The 22612-nt window shown below is 35.7% G+C and overlaps 1 protein-coding gene across 8 annotated transcripts in view; it reads right to left on the bottom strand.

Moving 5' to 3' along the window:
* Positions 1-17698, bottom strand: part of LOC149535380 (uncharacterized) — a 60830-nt gene extending 43132 nt beyond the window's left edge. The window contains exons 1-2 of one of the 8 annotated variants that reach the window (XM_089806639.1): positions 17518-17698; positions 15891-15998 (exon numbers count right to left, since the gene is read on the bottom strand). In XM_089806639.1, coding sequence (XP_089662765.1) covers positions 15891-15970 — 80 coding nt within the window. In that variant the 5' untranslated portion in view covers positions 15971-15998; positions 17518-17698. Of the gene's footprint in view, positions 1-15890; positions 15999-16944; positions 17488-17517 lie in introns of those variants that run through there. The other 7 variants (XM_089806636.1, XM_089806637.1, XM_089806631.1 and 4 more) reach the window with 7 other exon arrangements.
* Positions 17699-22612: the final 4914 nt, after the last annotated feature.

Raw genomic sequence — 22612 nt, 5'->3', positions numbered from 1 at the left:
TTGCTTTACTTTAGTATCTTTTACTTAATCAGTAATAGCTTGATCCCATACCTGAAGAAGGAGCTTCACGTCAGGGTCCTTTGGCGAAATTTTCAACTTGACAATTTTGTTTAGAAATTCCTTGTAAGGAGGTTTTATGTTTGATGGAATCTCATGGTAAGCGTTCATCACCCTCAAAAACAAATGCGCTGAAGTTTCGCCTTCGTATCCTTCTAAATTGAAGAAGGCATCAAGTGGAGACATCTCATGATCCTCTTCCATATTGCAGCTTTGATCATCATATTGTTAATAACACATCTCTTCTTCATGGCTTATATCATGAAATTCACAAAGGAGCCATTGTTCAAATTGTTTCCAGGATGAGATGCATTGTGCGGGTAATGATTCGTATGCCTGTCTTGCGTTGTCTTTCAAAGTCCAAGCAAACAGTTTCATTACTTGATCTTCAACACAAATCTCATAGTCTTCTACAAATGTATAGAATACATCCAAATGTTGAATTGCCGATTCATCCCATTCTCCATGGAACTTTGGTACCAACTGTGAAAGTTTTGGGGATAACCTGCTAAGTTCACAAGCAAACTTGCTGAAATCCAATGGCCTGATGCCATCTAGAATAAAAGGCTTTCTTTCAAATGATAGATACATTTGAGAGACCATCTACAATTTCCTTTTGAGTTTATTCCCTCAATAGTCACTGATGATCTGGTCACTATGTCTGTTAAAGTACCAATCAAAATACAATAGAGTCGCCACCTCCAAATAGAGGAAATGAATAATCTGTAAGAATCTGAGTTCTTCCTTCTAGCAGAGTATAGAGTATACCTCACCTGTGGCAAAGGTTTAAAAAAGACATACAATGCTCTACAATATACAATCTCCACAAAGCAATTAGATTTATAAAATAATTTTGAGATCGAAATCTTCAAGGAAATTGAAATGCACAATATTAAATTTAAAAAATTATTAATCCAGATCAAAATAAAAAATCAAATTGAATCTAACTCTTACTAGTCTACAATCAAAAACTCGTAGGGTTTTCTTTGCAACTCTCCCCAGCAGAGTCGCCAATCTATTGGTTCCCAAAACCGCAGATTGGAATCCTACGAGCCTTGCCTGCTCAATGCCGGGATATCCAACCAGTTAAGGCCAACTTGATGGGATTGATCAATGCGATCCAAATCCCATGTGCTTCCGACTCTACAAAACCGAGGTGGGTGTACCTGATCCTGGATGAAACACTCAAATCCAAGACGCTTAAAGTAGATTAATTAGAACGCGAATGTGATGAAAGCTTTCAAAATGGCAAGAATTATGGAAAGCTTTAAGATTGCAAATTATGAATTAAAATAAAATTAAATAATTGTATCAATGTTTTTTAAATAAAAGTGATTATTATGGATGATTTCAACAAATGAATATATTAATTCTTCAATGGAAAGAAATGAGACGTTTGCCAGCATATGGATTATAAATCAGGAGTAAAAAACTAGTACCTAAGTATAGGGCATTCAACATATTGCAAAACAACATATAGGATGTTGTAAAGAAGTTCAAACGAATGTGGAAGATCACATATGGACTAGCCACAACCAAAGATGATGAGCAAGAACCTATTGAGGTAGAAGATGATGAAAAGGATAAAAATGAAGAAGGCATAGTTGGAGAAGGCACTGATATGAACATTGATGATCAAGAAACAACTAAGGAAGTGCAACAACCATACCAGAGTGTACAAGATAAACAAATGTCGAGTGCTAGCCCTCCACTAATAATAAGTGTATGCACTAAATTTGCTACAAAAAAGGATGTTTCTAATCTTATTGCTCAGAACATCAATCCCCTAATAGAGGAAGATTTGAAAAAGATACTTGACCAATCCACACTACAAGCCAAATTATGTGACAACCTTGTATTGGTAAGTGTTGATGAAATTCATAAGTTAGAGTCTATGACTGCAGGGGAGGAAGTGAAAACACAAGAAACAACTACAATCACTCCTCAAGTCACATGTGTATAGCCTTCACAACCATTAGTTGTATATCAAAGGAAGGAGATAGTAGGTGGCACTGTTAGTGCACCCATGGAAAACACTCTAGTCTCAGTAAATGTTCATCAACCTAAAAATGAAAAGGATGAGACAAATGGAGAAGATAAGGTGGAAACACCAGTCAATGATGGGTCAACAGGTCAAACAAGTTAGGTTGATGTACTTGTACCTCCAGTACAAGTCCAAGGTGCAATTGAAATAAAAGAGATAGAAAAGGACAAGCTTGAAGAGACAGATTTGACACCCAAGCCGAAGGAGCTAGAAGTAATACAAGTATTGGTAACATTACCAGCATCAGGAACTCCTTCCAGTTAAATTCTTCAGAGGTCAAGCACAGATGCAACACCATTGAAATTCTTAGTGTCGAGTCCTAGCTCATCTAAGGCATAAGAGGTTATAACTTCGTCAAACACCAAATTCTTTTATAATTCAATGGTTTGACATTTCGTCAAACACTTTGCAAGCAACCTCTGATACCACTGTAATAACCAGACTGGCTCTCAAACAATCTGTGTTGTAGAATTGATTTCTTTTTTTTTTGTTCTTGAGGTTTTGCAATTTTGATACAACAATATAGCAGCAAACTCGAAAATTTTGCAATAATAATTTCAACTCAAATATTTAGATATTACATACGGAATATACAGCTGAAAAATTCCAGATTTCAATATCAACTTAGATATTAAGTATTTTCACAAAATACCAACAACCTTGATGATAAAATATCCCCTATTATTTAAATCAACAATACCCAAAAAAAATAGAAGTTACAATCCATGAACTTACAGGTAAGACATGCCTCAAAACCCTCTAAAATAAATACTAGCAGCAAGAAAGAATTCTTCGACAAACAAAAATGCAACTATAAATTTGGAAGATGTTGCTCCCAAAGTGCAAATAGAAAATAACACCCAGCAACAGATATAAATTGGCGCTTAACCAACTCCAAATTAACTAGCACACAAGTTGATATAACAATTCCAGTGAATCCCTTCACAAATTCTTGGAACAAACTCCAGCAGCAAGAAAAATTAAACTTCTCCTTAGCAACAGTTAATACAGTAGGAGAAATGATAAATCGTATACCTCAGTACAATTTGCCAAGCAATCTCAGAATTGAATCTACAATACTTCAGCTGTAGATCCCAAACCCTTATACTTCAGCAAGGGCACAAAATTTGAGAACTTCAGAAGTGTCACAAAGACAACAAAGAAAGATAAGATAATCACATAATTGGATGCCTTTCCCATCAAATGGCCTCATATTTATAATCTCAAAATGGCACAAGTTTCCCAAATGAACTTCACTTAAGAAGCTTCCCACGCACAACAATAAATTATAATAATATTCCATTAATATAATTTATTAATTGCTTTTGGCTCCAGAAATGATCTTGTCCACCATAACTTAATATTCTAACACGCAAGGCCACTATTTCTTTTTCCCACAATTTAAAACTTTTCATCCCGGTTCCAACAAGCTATGATACTAAGGTGACCAACCAACAAAAATAGCAACATCGGCGTATTTGAATGAATAATAATAATAATTCACCCGTCTTGCGAAAACAACTAAAGAAGCATCAGAATCGAAATCTGACAACACCAAAGTGATCCTGATGATGAATGAACCTAATGGGTGACTTACTATAAGTAGACGCTCTCTCCAAGATTCTTGGAGCCCAAAATAAAAACTAAGAGCATCACACAACTCCTCTAACTCAACTGAGCTCATCGAAACCTATAATTTGACTTATTATAAATAGTAAGTCCCTCGAATGGAGCCAAAACACAACATAGGTTGTTGAAAAGCCTATAACCCCACAACTAAAACCCTCAAATTCCACTGTCACCTCACAAGGGTCGCGATGGTGAACTGATCAAGCCAACTGCAAGAATCTGCTAAAAACGAGGACATTACAGTCCTCCCTCCCTAAGATTGCTTGTCCCCAAGCAATCCTAGAGCAAAATGAACATCACAGTCCACCTAGATCCCATGGGTAGAACTACGTACTATCCATGTTGTGTACAAGCAACTCTTGTAGCACCAACAACCAAATAACAAACATCATCATCAATATCATCTAAAAACTGACCCTAGGCGCTAATGAAGGCAATAACTCGTCGGAACTCAACTCAACTAAAATACCAACTCTGTCCACACTTGAGTACCCATCAAACTGACACTCACACCCAACTGCACTATGGAGATGGTAACTACCATAGGTACCTGAATCAATATCATCAACTCCAACCACTGATAAAGTGTCCTAGGTGTGTCGATCTTGCAAGTGGTCTAACTTGTAGCTGTTGATCCCATCTGCAAACAATGGTGCTAAACCATCCCATAATGGATAGTGTGACACTTGAGCCAACCCACACCAACGTGAAACCAAATCCTCTACCTATGGGTCAAAAGAACAATGATGAGCACTCCTCACAATGTAATGTCGATAAAAACTCTCGATCTCTATCAAGGGCTCATCAGTATCAATCTGAGAATCAAAAGATGGCTCCAATCTTTGACTTCGAAATACCGATCGGGTAGAATCCTGGGCAATCCTTTCAGCAAACCCAACCTCAAAATCCCTGTGGAGAAGCATGGTAAACAAAGTTTCTACAATCTTTCCCACCAGCCTCCGAATAGCATGAGAGCCTCGGATGAGAGTACCCTCAGACACTCTATATGAATCCTCCTGCACATCTGAAGTCTCCAAAAGATACTCCATGAAAGACTATGCAGTAGAAATTATATGTGGAAGCATCAACCTGCTCCCCTGCAACCCACAGCTGATCCCTTTGAAAATGTGGCATTGCCAACTATCCAAAGGTACCAGCTGTATGAAATAAAGAAATAGATCCGTTTCCGGCAAAAGGAAGCAAATCACCATGAGATCTCGTCTCCACTGATGCTCTCACCTCCTCTGTACCTACTGCACCCATATCATGAACGAATGTCTCTGCCACATCATCACATCCCTCATCCCCAATTGTAGAAGCAAACTCACCACCAACCACAATATGCAACTAAACTGGATTTGGGGTTGGTGTGGACCGAACATGCTCCAACTCCACGGTCACCTCATCCAATCGTGAGTGTGACTCCTGAAGAGCCAACTGAGTATACTGAAGAAGAGAGTCCACAATCACCTCAAGCTCTTGGGTGAGCTCAGCCACCTCCTCCTCTTTCCCTAACAACGTCTAATAGCAGGTGCTACCCCACTCGAGAAGGTAATCCCTATCAGCAACTAGCTGTGAACAGTTATGCTTCAAGCTCCTAATAGCCTCTCGAAGCACATTAACCTCTACTAGAGAAACAGTACTATCACTCTGCTCATCAAACACAGGAGCACCCCAACCATGTGTAGCTAGCATCTACGGGATCGCATTATAATGCTCAAAAGATGAAGAGATGTCATTTTCACTCACCTTCAGTTGACTTGTCACATGATGCCTTTGTAACCCATGCCTCCTATGCAAGCTCTCTGTCTCACTAACTGCACTGTGATAGGAAGATAAATCAGAACTGTCCACCAAAAGATCGCTCATATGGGTGCTATCGTCCTCACACAACTCTGTATGCGAGATACAACTACTATATACCTCAATCAACTCTACATCCAAAGAAATGGAAGCCCTCGCAATATCAATCTCCTCACATGTCTCAGCTCCCACCACAATAGTAAGATCCTGTAAACATTGATCCTAGGACCCATCAAAAAACTCCTCAAAGTCATCACCCAATATCTAACAAGGGGTGTCATACCCAGTACAACTCATAGCATCATCAAATGGATCATCAGATGTGTCCATACTATCTGCATCCCCACCACTTTACAAAGCCTCAACTACCGTCACCTGACTCTGCACACATGACTCTATGCCAGGTTGTGAATCAATAACACTAGAGCATGAACCCACATCTACTGACTCTATTGTAACACCAACATCACAGTTGGGTGACTCTGTACATGCATCGGTCCCACCTAAGCAGTTACCTCCTGTACTGGAGCAACACTATGATAACTCACATACAAATCTCCAATAATAATCCCCTCCTCGAGAGAGAAAGAAGTATCAATGGTAACAACTGCATCGACTGTCTCTGCACTAACTACAACAACAGCTCTACGAGCCTCAATCTATTGATTCTCAGTGCCACTATCCTCCACTGCCACTAACACAACCACATGTCCCTGTGAAATAAGTCCAATATCAACACTACAAATAGGACTAGCAGGTGTCATACTAAATATAGGTACATCTACGTCATAGACACCCGTCGAAGAAAACTCAAGCTTCCTTCCCTCCAACCTCGATGTCGACCTTCTAAAAGAAGAAACCATATACCTCGCTGCCGTCTCAATTGTCTCTGGATCCGACAAGCTCTACGCCAACCTCTATTGATGAAGCTTAAGTTTCTCCATTCTCTCCCGCAAAGTATTCATTTTCGTTATAACTTCCTCATTACTCCACTGACTTCTAGAACTACCAGTCCTCCTATGTTTGTCCATGGCTAGAAAATGCTAAAGTGATGGTCACTCCAAATGCAACAACAAATCTGAAAATAAAATAACTTTCCTAGCCCACAGGATGGCAGGAAATCGCTCTGATACCACTGTAATAACTCCAACTGGTTATAACTTCGTCAAATACCAAATTCTTTTATAATTCAGTGGTTTGACATTTCGTCAAACACTTTGCAAGAAAACTCTAATACCACTGTAATAACCCGATTAGCTCTCAAACAATCTGTGCTAAAGAACTGATTTCTTTTTTTTTGTTCTTGAGGTTTTGCAATTTTCATACAACAATATAGCAGCAAACTAGAAGATTTTGCAATAATAATTTCAACCCAAATATTTAGATATTACATAGGAAATATACCGCTGAAAAATTCTAGATTTCAATATCAGCTTAGATACTGAGTATTTTCACAAAATACCAACAACCCAATTGATAAAATATCCCCTATTATCTAAACCGACAATACCTAGAAAAATTAGAAGTTACAATCCATGAACTTACAGGTAAGACATGCCTTGAAAGCCTCTGAAATGAATACTAGCAGCAATAAAGAATTCTTCGAAAAACAAATGCAACTATAGATTTGGAAAATGTTGCTCCTAGAGTGCAGATAGAAAATAACACCCAACAACAGATATGAATTGGTGCTCAACCAACTCCAAATTAACGAGCACACAAGTTGATATAACAATTCCAGTAAATCCCTTCACAAAGTCCAGGAACAACCTCCAGCAATAAGAAAAATTAAACTTCTCCTTAGCAACAGTTAATATAGTAGGAGAAATAACAAATCGTATACCTTAGCACAATTTGCCAAGCAATCTCAGAATTGAATCTACAATACTTCAGCTGTAGATCCCAAACCCTTATACTTCAGCAAGGGCACAAAATTTGAGAACTTCAAAAGTGTCACAAAGACAACAAAGAAAGATAATCAAATAATTGGATGCCTTTCCCATCAAATGGCCTCATATTTATAATCTCAAAATGACACAAGTTTTCCAAATGTACTTCACTTAAGAAGCTTCCCACACACAACATTAAAATATAATAAAATGTAATTAATATAATTTATTAATTACTTTTGGCTCCAAAAATGACCTTTTCCACCATAACTTAATATTCTGACATGCAAGGCCACTGTTTTTTTTTCCAACGATTTAAAACTTTTCGTTCTGGTTCCAACGAGCTATGATACTAAGGTGACCAACCAATAACACCAATAAAAATAGCAACCTCAACGTATTTGGATGAATAATAATAATAATAATTCACCCGTCTTCGAAAACAACTGAAGAAGCATCAGAATCGAAATCTGACAACATCAAAGTGATCCTAATGATGAAAGACGATGAATGAACTATGGGTGAATTACTATAAATAGACGCTCTCTTCAAGATTCTTGGAGCCCAAAATAAAAACTAAGAGCATCACACAACTTCTCTAACTCAACTGAGCTCATCGGGACCAACAATTTGACTTATTATAAATAGTAAGTCCCTCAAATGGAGCCAAAACACACCATAGGCTGTTGAAAAGCCTATAACCCCACAACTGAGACCCTCAAATCCCACTGTCAGCTCACGAGGGCCGCGATGGTGAACTGATCAAGCCAACTGCAGGAACTTGCTAAAAATGGGGACATTACAGATAATGGTCCTTGTCTAACTACCATGCAGAGGACTACATGTCTTGTGGTCATATATTCTTCAAAACATTCTGCTATTGCTGAGACCCTTCTTGAATATGCAAAATGTTAATGGCCAAGAAGCCATCGAATCTAATATTGGGTAACAAAGGTATCACTCCTTGTAGCTAGAGACACTGAGATGAAACTGAAACCACGATTTTGAGGAAAATTGCCAAATCCTTTTTGTAGATGAGCACTATGCCCCAAAACAAACTACAAGATGATTCACCAAAGAACTTTTGCGGATAAGCGCTATGACTCAAAATAGATTGCAAAAAATCATAATATTTTAGAAGAAAATTTGGAAAATACATACACAAATTTGAGGTAAATAATCGATCAAAACCATACAACAAAATCTGAGACACAAATCAGAGAATACAAAGCTTTGTTTTTTAGGGAAAAACGGTAAAACCCAACAAATGATTTTGGGGGAAAAATAATTAAAACCCAATGTTACATACCAATTTTTGACCTAATTTAAAATATAGCCATTGAGGTTCACATGAAGTCAGTTAGCAGTTTAATTTGTTATAATCTTGCGAAAGAGTAAATTGGTTAGTCGTTATAATTTCAAGTGAGGACAAGTTAATTGATCATTTATCACGAATTCATGGAACTGAGAAGATGGTTAACCGTTATGATTATTTACAATTAAATAATTTATTATGATAATATAGTTTAATTACGGAGAATTTCCTTGCAGGAGACACGTCGAAGAGGTAGAAACATTGTCAGAAAAGAATTAGGCACTAAAGCATCACCATCGCTGAGCAGATGGGTTGAGAACCTAGCGACTTGAAACATGATACATCTGTGGGACCCACATGAGCTATTTAAATAAATAAATTAAGAAACATAAAATAATTGAGTTAAAATATAAAACGTACCCCTAAGGATTTAATATGATCTTTCACCATATTATTATAATATATATGTATATACGTACATATAGATATAAAAATGAAATGCACCTGTAATGTCCCCTTTTTCGTGAGCAATGGAGTTCAAAGGAATTAGCCTATTCTTGATCCTTGTAGGCTAATGGGACTTGATAAGAGGATCATGAGGCAATTACCCAGTTGCTTGATTAGCTCATTTCTTGGTCATATGAAGGTTTTCCTATTATCACCATGGATGTTTCTAATTTTGGAAACCTTATTTTACGTTATTATGTTATATTGCACTTTAGGAGTTGGGTTATTATAAAGTGCAATATTAAAATAATATTATAATATTCCTTCTAGAAGGTGACTTGAGAAAGTTCTAGAAGGAGGCCGACCTATTGAGGAAAAAGAATAAATAGGCATTGAGAGCTCATTGTCTATCATCCAGATTTGTTGTTGATGTTGTTTGTTGTTGATGTGCATTGTGGAGCCTAGGGTTTCTGCAGTAGTCACAATTGGCCATTGAGAACGAAAACTCTCAATTGGTACGCAATTTTGAGGGTGTGAAATATCACTTGAATTATTGCAAAGTTGAGGAAGTTGCTTCAGAGTTTCTACTTGTACTTTAAAGCAAATTTTATGGCCTTTGGCCAAATTTTTGGTGGTATCGATTTGAAGAGATAAATTGGTGCATTGCTGGAGTCATTTTGGTGTATTGAGACTTCATCAAAATTGTTATTCAAGGTTCAATCTGCATCTTTATCAATTCTGGAATAAATTACAGTCTTATACATCAGCTTGAGGGAGCCACAATTTAGCTTATTGCAGCCATAACATCTATTGATCTTGGTCTTGATTAGTAGTGCTTGACTTCTAAAGAGATGGAGATCATTATTGGAGCTGGAGGAGATCTTTAGAGGCTGATTTATATTTATTTTCTAAGGTCTGCTAGAATAGGGGCGAATTTGGCTGGGAAGCACAAATAAATTCATTAAAATTCATATACTTGTTTTTGGCTTATGGGTATTGGAGCAATCAATTTCTAGAGGATGGACAATGATGTTTGGTGATTAAAATTAGAGGTTGCAGCTGCTATTATTTTATTTTTGAAGTCTGAAATATCCAGCAGGGGCGGCTAGGGCTGAGACATCTTCCATCACTCATAAGGTGCACTCTCCTTTGTTCTTGTTTGCTACTTCATCCCCAATCCAAAGAAACTTCATTCCAAGTTTCTTTGCATTGTTTGGAGCTCATTTACATGTCATATTTGTATATGTTTGAAGTCTGATTTTGTACTCAGAAATTAGCAAACTTCGGAAAAGTTGTAAATTGTCGAGTCTTGGCAATGTTTTGCATTTTGGTTTATAAAACAAGTGCTGGAGTTTACTTTGGATTAGTAACATTATTCATAGTCTTCTAGATTCTAGATGGATGCATTCCAAGTGTTTGATAAAAAGTCACTTGGCTGTAGGTGGATATTTCACATGTAAAAATCATTTAATGAGCATTGTATTGAGTCTTTGTATTGCAAATTGGAGATATAGGTTGCTGGTAGTTGATAAGTTGTCAATAAGCATTTCCATATTATTATTCAAACTCAGATTTAGTATGCATACCAACTGTTTGTGAATATACCAGTTGGCTGTAGGTGTTCATTTCTCATGCTTAGACCATATATATGCATTGGATATTGTCAAATTAAGTTGCACATTTGTGCTAGGACATTGTTTAGTCAATTTAGAGTCATTTGTAAGCATTCTCATTGGTGCTAATTGAAGAAAAGAGTCATTGTAGCAAACTGAAATGTTATATCGGTCGTATGACCCTTGCATGTGAGTTGTTTGATGAAATTCCTTGAGCCTCCAATCAGCATTTTGAGGTCAGATTTGAGCAGGGACATTACAGCACCATTATATTATAATAAGATAATAAAATGATGTCACCACGTTAATATATTTACATATACGTATGTAAATATAAATTATAATAATATTTGAATTATAACCTTCCAACTCTTCTTTTTCCATCCCTTATTCTTCCCTTGTTTTTAATTGATTTAGCACTTGGCGTTTATTTGGGCTAATAATCTTGTAAGTTTCGGAAGCCAAAAAGTCTCCTTAGACCTTTTAATGTATTGAGTCGGGTAAGACAAAGGACAGAACGCTCATTGCCGAATTCCTTTTGGAAGGTAAAAATCCTTCTTTGCTTATTACGGCCTCCTCCTAATCGATACCTGTTACTCGTTTCCACATATCTGCAATGCTATTGAAGCTGTGTGTAGCAGACAGATTTATATATTCATATCCGAACTCTTGTATGCTTGGATTTACAATTTCCAGCGTTATTTCTATCATCTTCATCATTCCTGATTCCATAATCTTTTGTGACGTTCCCCCTGTAATATCTCTTGAAAAGTTTTGTTCGAGCAGCCACTTGATATTCCTGTCGTACCAATATTTCGGCTATGAATAAAAGATCAAATGCACTGAGGTGACGTCTTTAGGCAACTGGAGGGAAACTGATTCAAATCAAATTATAAGTCTCAGACAACTCCACACTTCATCAGGTCATGCAATGCCATATCTATATCATTTTATAATAGCCAAATAGATTCACAAGATTCTTTCTTTTCCAAATTTATCTCAGAGCAGCAATATGAGTTTGCTGCATACTTCTTGTTCCTTGCTATCCTCTTCCTTAAGCCTTCAAAATAATGTAGATATAACCCTTATGAAGGTGTTTTTCCAAGTACTATAAAAATTGAAATGAAGTATACTATCCAATGATATTTTCCATATTGTCTCAAGAACATTATCTTCGGGTCACAATTGTGATAAGCATACTAATCAGCGAATCTATGCATAAAGTAGTTGCAGCAAGTTTCAGCATTCATCATGATGATATCTAGTTTGATATCTTGTTTGAATTTACAAATTGAACTTCTTTAAATGAGCCTTGTTCATGATAGGTGATAACCAAGTAACCATGGTATGGATCCATAAATCATTTTGCCATTGGATAATAGAATCAAATTTTGGAATCTTTAAAGAACATATTCATGTAATCACAGATTGTGAAATGCTGGATGCATGTAATCTTCTTGTATAATTGACAAAATCAATTGTTTTGAGAATTCCGAACACCTAGGACTCACCCGGCTGTGTAGCCAAAGAAATGGGTGATGAGGTGAGAGAAAGGAATTTGCAATAACATGAAACAGTAATCAGTTATGACATATCAATGTTTATCATTTTTTTTTTTAATATGAATTATTTAATAGCTCATGCATGATCCTGTTAATGTAACTCCTACTATCAAGTCGGGTGGTGTAGATACCAGGATTGCTCAGTAGATGGCAGATGTTCTCAAGTCCAATTCCGAGTAGGCAGGGCCTTTCTTGTCAGAGATTGTGAGGGGAATAAGTTAAGGTCCAAGGTTGAGTGGTTAAGCCCTTGACAATGTTTCGCCTCTCCCCAAGTTGTCGGATGTACAACAAACAAAGATAAGCCATACATTCAAATGGTTGTCGGAAACAAATATTATCACTTTTATGATGTATATGCAAGAAAGTAAAATTAATTGAGTTATTTCATCGTTATAGATATTTTATGCCTAGATGCGAGAGATAGATTTATGGATTGTTTTTCATTTATATGAATAACGAATTTGAGCATATTTTCTAATCTTAAGTTATTGCCACAGTTAAATAATCGGAAGGAAAGGAATCTAAAGCCCTAATTGATTCAGTGGTAACTGGAACCCTAAATGATACAATGGTATCGAAGGCCCTAATTGAATCAATAGTATTGGAAGCCCTAATTGAATCAGTGGTATTGGAAGCCCTAAGTGATACAATGGTAATCGATGTCCTAAATGATACAATGGTTTGTGATGCCCTAATTTTATATAGTAATTTTTAATAGTAATTGTCATTTGATTTTGATATAGCGGTATTGGATGGTAGTCGTTATATGAATTTGTTATAGTGGTATTTGTGGACTAATCTAGGTGATTGCAGAAGCCTTCTTACAATGATTTATCGGTTCAAATTCAATAGTATGTGGATTTTAATTTCTATAGTAATTCATTGATGGTGTTTTAAGTTCTTAGTTAAGAAATTTTGATTAACTGATTTTAACCATCAATCTCATTCACATGAACATGAGTGATATAACTGTCTTCCTATGAAAATAAAGTAATAACTATATTTTTTGAGTATGATAGTTGTTAATTAAGACTCGGGAAAACTGGTTGTTACACAACATATAATTTTTGAGGGAAAATTTATTAACAACCAGTTTGTTTGAGGGAAAATTTATTAACACCCATCCTGATGTAGGAGCATCCTAGGTAGTTGGCAATCCTGTATGCTTTGGCTCTTGGAGAGGGGAGTGATGCTACTCGGTCACTATTGGGGTAGTTCTTGGTTGTAGTTTCACCCAGAGAGCTCGGTGACTGAAGGAACTCAGTGAGCATGTTGTTGTTAGGTTGATGATATGCTCAATGGAACTCGTGTTGAATAAATAGGGAGCTTGGTGGACGTGGTTGCTCGGTGTATACTTGGCACACTTGGTGGTTGTTGTTGCTCGGAGGGATAGCTCACCGACTAGGTGTTCTTAAGAGATTTGATCAGCCAACTTGGGTATTTAATTCGTTTTGCGTGTGATCATGACGTGGATTGATCGTGGGATGTGTGTGGACCTATTTGTGGTCTTGGTTCTTTCTCCTATGTGCATTTAATAATTGTTGTAAGCCGACTAAGGCATATTGTGTTTATTTGGGTTCTAGATGATTCTATTTGCAGCAAGCCGCTTTTGGTTGTGCAAGTATAAAAGGAGGGGTTGGGTAGTATTGTAGTAAGTGAGTGAGTAGTAGCAGAGATTCAAGGAAGGAATATGGAGTTGTGAATCTATGAGCAAAGCTAGTAGCTAAGTGTGGGCATGGGAAACAAAAAGATTGCTTGGTGGCTTGTGAACACAAGTTTAGATCTTTCTTGGGGTTTCTACCAGATTGTTGTGGTGTTACAGATCTAGACTAGCTAGGGTTTGTTTGGATCTTGCGAGGTCTTGCAGAACTGTTACTGTAATTGCTTATGTAATTGAATGTAACCGGGAAGGCCTTACAGCCCAGCACATTGCATGTAATCAATTGTTGATGAATAATAGGAGTTCGATTTCTGTTATATCCTATGTTGTTTGTGCGAGGTTGTTGATGATTAGCTAAGTCATTAGTCCTAATTATCAATCTACCTTGCATCACACCCATAATTTTTGAAGGGGAAAATATCAAAACCCATAAGATAATTTCAGAAGAAAAAATTATTAAAATCTGACATAATTTTTGAGGAACACATTATTAAAACCCAACAAATAATTTTTTAAGGGAAAATTTATGAAAACCCATTAGAAAATTTTGGAGGGAAAAAAGTATGAAAACCCATCAGAGAAACCTTCATGCGGCAAAACAAGAGAATTCGCGTGGTAAAACAGCAAACGCAAGTACATGTAATTCACAAAATGCACATGCAACTACATGCAACCTTTCAAAATCAAAGACTTTTGCTCAAACTAAGAAATCTCACAATCAAAGCCCTTGACCAGGCTTGGGATTTTCAACAAAAATATTCAAAGACAAACCAAAAAGTTTCATATCATACCCCCAACAATTTTTATTTTTAAAAAAACGAAAAAAATCCAAATCGAGAGAGGCTCGAATTTTTCTTTAAAAAATCGCCAAATTTTATGAAATCCCATCGTCCCGCTCTGATTTCATATTATGGTAAATCAAGGTTTTATTAAACAGACGAGATGAAAGCTCCTTATAGAAATTTACAAAGTCAATATTTCTAAAAGAAACAATCGTGAACTAAAGACGAAAATAAAAACTGCCTAATAAACTAAAGACTAACTAAGAGGGCCATTAAAGAAACATCCAATATTCCAATACTAAAGACCATCTATTATAGCATTAGATTGTAAGTTCTAAAAAAACAACTCGTACAGTAAAATGAACCTTACAAAGCAACATGGTCCAATCGAAAGTATTTCCCAAAAATGACACAACACTATATAGTTCATTAAGTGTATGACCACAAAAAGGGAAGATTCACATATAATGTGATGTTTAGAATTGAGCTGATAAAATAAAGAAAAAACATATGCCTTTTGTTCAATGTCTTGAAAGGTTCTTCTTGTTAATGCCTGATAATTGTAGTGGACCTAATTATTGATGGAAACCACAACTTAGCCACTTACCAAGACGTGCAAATATAGTCTACATATAATTCGTACATATTCAAGAAGTTTTAAAGTTTGGTATGACCTAAACAGGGTGGGGGTTAATCACTTAGCAATGCAATTTAAAATATCTCCTTTGAGGAAACATTGTCTTCATCTCTCAAAAAGAGATTGCTGCAATACCATTGCCCCAGCCCCAAGATACGAGAGAGCTATGTAAAATTAGTATTTTCTCCTCATAATATCTAATGCTCTGGATATCACTAGAGCCACTAATTATTAAAAATAGAAGAAGCTTGAAGATCTAATTGTGATTTTGTAGAAGTAAATTCCGTGCTTTTTTTCTAAAAATGCATAAAGAGAACTGCACTATTTAAGTGTTCCTGTTCGTCATATTATAACCTTATGCACAAGCATGTGAATGGCTACCCCATTTGTTCAAAAAACAAAGTGATTCCATAGAGTCAAAATAGCAGAACTAATTAAATATAATAACTTACAAGCAAAGACGCATGTAATTATATTTAACTGGACGCTGGCCTTGTGATCTGCAGTCCTGCATCTTTCTGATCTTCAACATACAAAAATGATATCACCAATGACTGCACCTAAAAAATTACTGAACCAGTAAGTTTGCATAGAGATAACAGTTTAAGTTTCTCCCTAATGTGCAAAGTGATTAAATTTGCAAAAACATGGAAATAATCTTCTTCTCTCAATTTGTTTTTGAAATTTTACATGCAATAAGATACAAAATTGGCGTCAGTTAAAAAAACATGAAAAATAAAAATAAGATACCTCATGAATCATATAAGGCAATAACTAAAAACATCGAAACCGTCTATCAATTTACTAACCAATAAGATATTCACATGAGACAGATTCCTAGATGATCATCTGGTCCAAGTTTTGTGAGATGTCACGATTGCTTCAACATGTGACTTTTTTTATTTAGGCATGAACCTCAATATGGCTTCTTTCACATTATAGTATTATACACAGGAAGAGCTGAAATTGTGTATCTGTGCCCAGTGTTTTTAATTTTTGTTATTAGAAGTGAATGAAAATTGTCTGTTTGCTCGTGCTATTTGTATGCTGAACAAATTGTTTCGCCTCTCTATCATGAAATATTCAACATAAAATTATCTATATCTGACAATTATCCCGGTATGTAAAACTTAATCTAGCCCTCCGATAATTAGATCAGTAGAAACAGAGCAGATAGCCCCGATGCAATGATTCATGATTGGATAAACTGGCAATGGTAATTAATGAGGACTAAGAACTTATGCCAACTACTCGAAAAGCAAAGTAACATTAATTGTGTTTCATGGTCTTTAAGCAATACGAATTAACAATATGAGAGCAAACATGAAAAAGAAAATCAGGCAACAGTGAAATTATGTTCTTACACTAATCAAAACCTGCCGAATGAAAATATCTCGTATCTATTTTAAATTTTAAAGTTAAACTATATCAAAAGAGACCAAAAAGTGCTATAACACACGTTGCTTAAAACAAAATTTACACGCTTTAATACATCCAACAGCAAACCTTGTTCCATGGGATGAGGAATACACTGCATTTGTTTAAGGATTAAAGTACATGGAATTTAGGCTGCAACCGAGTCCATAGAGCGTACATTTGAGAAGACACTTAAATAGAAATACCGCGTCCAAATCCTCCTCCAATTAATACCATCGACATAAGGCGAATTGGGAATGCATTCGGCATAATAAAAACTAACGGGTCAAAGGAAAAGCAGATCACTAAGATGTAAAACCATATATTCCTGATGATTGTCTGTAATTCAGCATCCTAAAAAGTAACGTGTCAAATAAAATCACATCACTAACATGTAGCACCAACTATTCTTGATAGTTGATCGCTTGGCGAATTGTTACAGGGAAAAAACAAGAGAGATGAGCCAAGAAATTCCACACATCCTTCATATACCAGTGAAACCTAAGCTCTCTACATATTGGATTTTGTCATGACATTAAAGCCTTACAAATTATAATCAACTTAAAAAACTAGTTATGGAACAATTCCCAGACTGATAGGCATGAAAAAATATGTGGAAAGGAATTAAGTTGAACAGGAGTGAACCCCCCACTTATCTTATACCTAGTGATCAAGATGTCTTGCACAATCCATCAAGGTCGCTGCCAGGCATATGCACGCCAAGAACCGTACGATTGGGATCGAGAAAAGCTCTTTCTTGGAAGGTTGAAATTCAAAGTAGCAGTTACTTTTCTAACTGAAATCGGGCACATAGGGTTTGAATTTTCTCGAGTATTAGGTATTTAAACGCTTGACTACTCCCAACTTAACTGAGAACAATTTCAGAAAATTATTTTTTATATAAAATGTATTATGCAAAAGCCTCCAATGTCAATATAGCTTTTTACTTTTAACTAAAAAACAAAGTCGTATATTTTGTTTGTCCAAAGAAGAAAACTTGGAAAGAATTAAATTTTCTACTCGCTCTGGTAATTTTTTTAATATATATTGATAAATTAGAAAAATAATTAAACAAAACAGATGGGGAAGGAGTTTAGTTAGTAAAATATGTAATAAAATTACTTCTATTTGTAGATGACATTATTCTAATTGTAAAAACAAGAGATGGATTATGTGAACACTTGAAGACCCTTTAATCTTTTGTCATGAGGTTGGGATGCAAGTGAATACAAGTAAAACCAAAGTGATTGTCTTATCTTTAAAGAGAAACAAGAAGACTCAAAACACTTTCCTTTTTTAAGGCAATCTGTTAGAGATAGTTAGTGAGTACAAGTATTTGGGAATCAATTTTAACAACAAACTCGGTAAGGAAACATGCAGAACCAAAAGAATTCAAAAAGGTTGGAAGGCATTATATTCCTTAAACAAATGTAGGAGTGCAAAGTTATGAGATTGGAAAACCAAGAAGATGTTTTTCAATTTGTTGGTTACCGACGATACTTTATAGATGTGAGACTTGAGGAAGCAACATGTCAAATTAGAAGTGGAAGCAAGTAGAAAGAATTTAAAAACATCTTATCATCAGTAGCCTCGAGATTAAAGTTATTGTCATGCATGATATCATATTGGTAGAAATAGGTATTTTTCTATTAGAGGCCTCAATTATAGTATGGTTAAGATACTTATAAGAAACCTAATTACATAACAACATTGCTAGCCTTAATTGATTATGAGAGAAAATCTAGATGGAAGAAAGAACATGTGGATGGAGCAAGATGACAAATGGATGAAAAAATGGGAGGTTAACATTGACGTAGGGAGGACTTGGATAACTAGGGCCAAAGGTACACCCAGCTACCAAAACCACCTACAAGAGTGAACACGGTGGAAAAACCACACAAAGAATAGCAACCAAAGGAGATAGAAGAGAAAAACACTTTAATGATTCATCAAATCATCAACATACATGCTCAGATATAAGGCCTTCTGAATTATGGCCAACATTACAATTCAAACTTCAATCTTTAATGATGATATTAGCATTTTCACTCTGCTTCTACCCTTTCATATCTACCAATCATCCAAAGACTTTACCCAAGACTCCTTTAAATACTTGCACGACCACAAGTCAACCTATTAAAAATTACCAACTAAATAAATCCTTACATTAAATGCAAACCAAGCCACAAGTTGGCTCTTAACAAATACAAACCACAAAATTAAATATGCAAGGTCAACCTAGACATAAACAACTTAGTCATAGAAGGACCAAGGCAAAACTAGCACATGACAATGCTCGGCACATACACAAGCTCGGCACCAATAGACACTCGGCAGCAACTAAGAACTCAGCATCAACTGTGAACTCAACAACCACTGTGAACTCAACATCAACCACGAAGTCGACAGCAACTATGAACTCGGCAACAACTACAAACTCGGCAAACACTAAGAGCTTGGCAGCAACAAGAAAAGAAACATGCGGGATAGCAATGCAACCCATGATGCTCCTACATTAGGCAACCGGGTTTGAAAGAAATGATTCTCCTAAATCATGCAAGTGCCACAAGCTGAGCTAAATATAACTCAATTTGAGAAATCCATGTAGCATCTTCAACTGGTATATTCTTCCACTTCACCAAATACTCATAGTAATCCTTTCCTCTTGTTCTTTTACCAACTCTCTAATTCAATACCTATTCAACCTCATCAATCTACTTCTTACGATAATCATCTGATACAGCAACTTCATCATCTGACTCATGCTACTTATACAAATCAACAATATTGAATATAGGAGATATATCCATGTCATTAGGTAACTCAACTTCATAAGAATTACCACTGTCAAACTTTCTCAAGATCTTATAGGGTCCAAACTTCTTCATCTTTAGATTACTATACATTCTACTAGGAAATCTGTCTTTCTTCAAATGAACCATCACCTCATCACCAATTTTAAAATCATGATGTCTTCTAGACTTATCAGCATTCCCCTTATATTTATGATTACTTTGCAAAGAATCCATAAAATTAGCAAATTCTAACCTTGCAGCACTTCTCTTTTCTTCACTAGCAACATCCCTCTATTCATATATTCATCTAGGTTACATTCCAATAATAATTTCAGAAGGTGTTTTCCCTGTACTTCATATTCATAGAATTATTAAATGCAAACTTAAATTGTGTCAACACCAACTCCCAATTATGTGGTTTATCTCCAACTAAACATCTCAGCAAACTACCCAAGCTTTTATTCGCAACCTCTATCTCTCCATCTTTTTGTGGATAGAATGTAGAAGAAAACTTCAACTCAATACCCATTTTCTTCCACAAAGTCTTCCAAAAGTAACCAACAAACTTACTATCTCTGTCAAAAATAAAACTTCTCGGTAATCCATGCAACCTAACAATCTCTTTGAAGAAAATCTCAGCAAAATGCTCGGCATATGATGTCTTCTTACAAGGTATGAAATGAGCCATCTTAGAAAATCTATCTACAACAATAAATATAAAATCATACCCCTTTGTTGTCTTAGGTAATCCAAGAATAAAATCCATACTGATGTCACTCCAAGGTTTCTCAGGAAAAGATATAGGTGTATATAAACCAGTATTCTGACTTACTCCTTTTGCAACTTGACAAACTCCACAACTCTTTACAAATTTTTGAACATCCTTATACATTTGTGGCCAATAATACTTATCCTTCAACAAAATCAGTGTCTTATCAATTCCAAAATGTCCAACCAATCCACCACTATGCTTTTCCTTAATCAGCTTAATTCTCATATCACTTCTACGTATACACAATTGATTTCCTTTGAACAACATACCTTCTTGAATGAAATACTCATCATACTTATTCATGTGATCTGATAGGTTTGGTGATTTGAACTCTCCATGCCTCAGAAAAATTAGGGTTAGTATCATACAACTCCTTCATCTCATCAATACCAAGAACTTCAACCTTCATCTTGATCAACAAAGAATGTCTTATGCTCAATGCATCAGCAACTAGGTTAGTGACTCCACACTTATGCTTAATCACAAATGTGAAACTCTGCAAGTACTCAACCCACTTCATATGTCTCTGATTCAACTTATGTTGACTTCCCAAGTACTGTAAAGCTTTATAATCAGTATACAACACAAACTTCTTAGGAATCAAATAATGTCTCCACTTCTTCAAGGCTTGAACAATTGCATAAAACTCTTGATCATACACAAAATACTTTCTTCTAGCATCATTCAATTTTTCACTAAAGAAAGCAACGGGTTACCTTATTGATGTTGATCTCAAAATAGTTTTGACTAATGAGTGTCTATACACTTAAGTCATTTAGTTCATGTCGAACAACTAACATATGTTGAGCACAACATATAAGATTAGAGCATGTCGAGTAAATAGTGAGTGTCGATTCACTCATATGCTGAGTCACTCAAGTGTCAAGCAAATAGTATGTGCCGAGTGATTTAGGAGCTGAGAAAGTAGTGCATGCTGAGTGATAGTATTAAAGTCAGTTGCTATCGAGTATCAAGAACTTCAAATTTTGAGTAACACAGTTTTGTCATAGTTGTTTGTATTGGCACAAACTACTATGTAAACCCTTTTTTAGCTAACTTAAAGATTTAATTATGATATTTTGGTGATAAGGATGAATCTTAAGTTGGAATCTCTATGTATTACATGCACCCAATTAGGTAAAGGGAAGGTTTAAGTGGCAATATGGATGAATCATAGTCGTTGATTCATACCTAACCCTAAGTCACCTAGGTGTTCTTAAGGAGGACAAACCCTAAACTTTCTATGAGCATGAAAGGAAATGAATGAATGATTAAGGAGAGTTTTGCATGCACAAACTAGGACATTCATGGTGACCAACATATTATGATCTGAATTGTATTGCAAAATTAGTTAAAAGAGAATAGATAAAAGAATCAGTGAACAACAGAGAGTCATTTGATCAAGAAGGATCAAGTATATAGCAAAATAGAGGTGATATGTCATCAAGCAACAGAGTGCTAACTGCAAGATCAATGCTAAGACATTCTAAAAGGTGAATCAATTAAATCTCTTAACAAAGTAGTCCTAACATGTTGTATTGAAATCCTCTAACAAGGTGCTTACTTAATCGTGAGTTGAAGTCCTTTAATCAGGCACACTTCTAATAGGGTGTTGAAATCCTCTAACAAGGTGAGACCTAACAGTCTTTGTAAGCCTTTAATAGGAAAAATCTTTCACAAGGTAGATCATGGTTCATGATTAAACATTGTAACCTTCATTGGATACACTTTATTATTGTAGTAGTGAAGAACCCCAATTTTACCTTCTCATTGGAGGGTTTCTAGGTAATCATATCTTGTGTCATATATGTGTGAATGCTTACTTGTTTACATGCTTTAGATATATATGTTTTACATAGTATTTCAATTTACTTAGTGAATTTATGAGATGGATGTGTGGTGACTATTTTTATGGGTCAAAGTTTAAAGCACTAATTTAAACACCCCCCCCACCCCGTGCAGAAGTTTACCTTTCCTATGGTAATTCCAACAATTGGTATCAAAGCTTAGTTCTCTAAAAGTGAAGCTTTACAACTTTGAGGAAAGATCTTGAAATGGAAGTCTACAAGTTGGGAAAGATTATTGAGAACCAGGAGATTGAAATACATCTGATTCTACATCAGTTGAATGAAGTAAAAGAAGATCTAAAGAAATAATTGAAGAGAAGGAAGGAAATTGCTATTGAGGAGAA

The sequence above is a fragment of the Cupressus sempervirens genome, chromosome 10, assembly GCF_028749045.1.
Source record: "Cupressus sempervirens isolate cs-2001-9-10 chromosome 10, ASM2874904v1, whole genome shotgun sequence".
NCBI lineage: Eukaryota > Viridiplantae > Streptophyta > Pinopsida > Cupressales > Cupressaceae > Cupressus > Cupressus sempervirens.
Note: the sequence above shows the minus strand (reverse complement) of the source record. Positions and strands in the feature narration are given on the sequence as shown.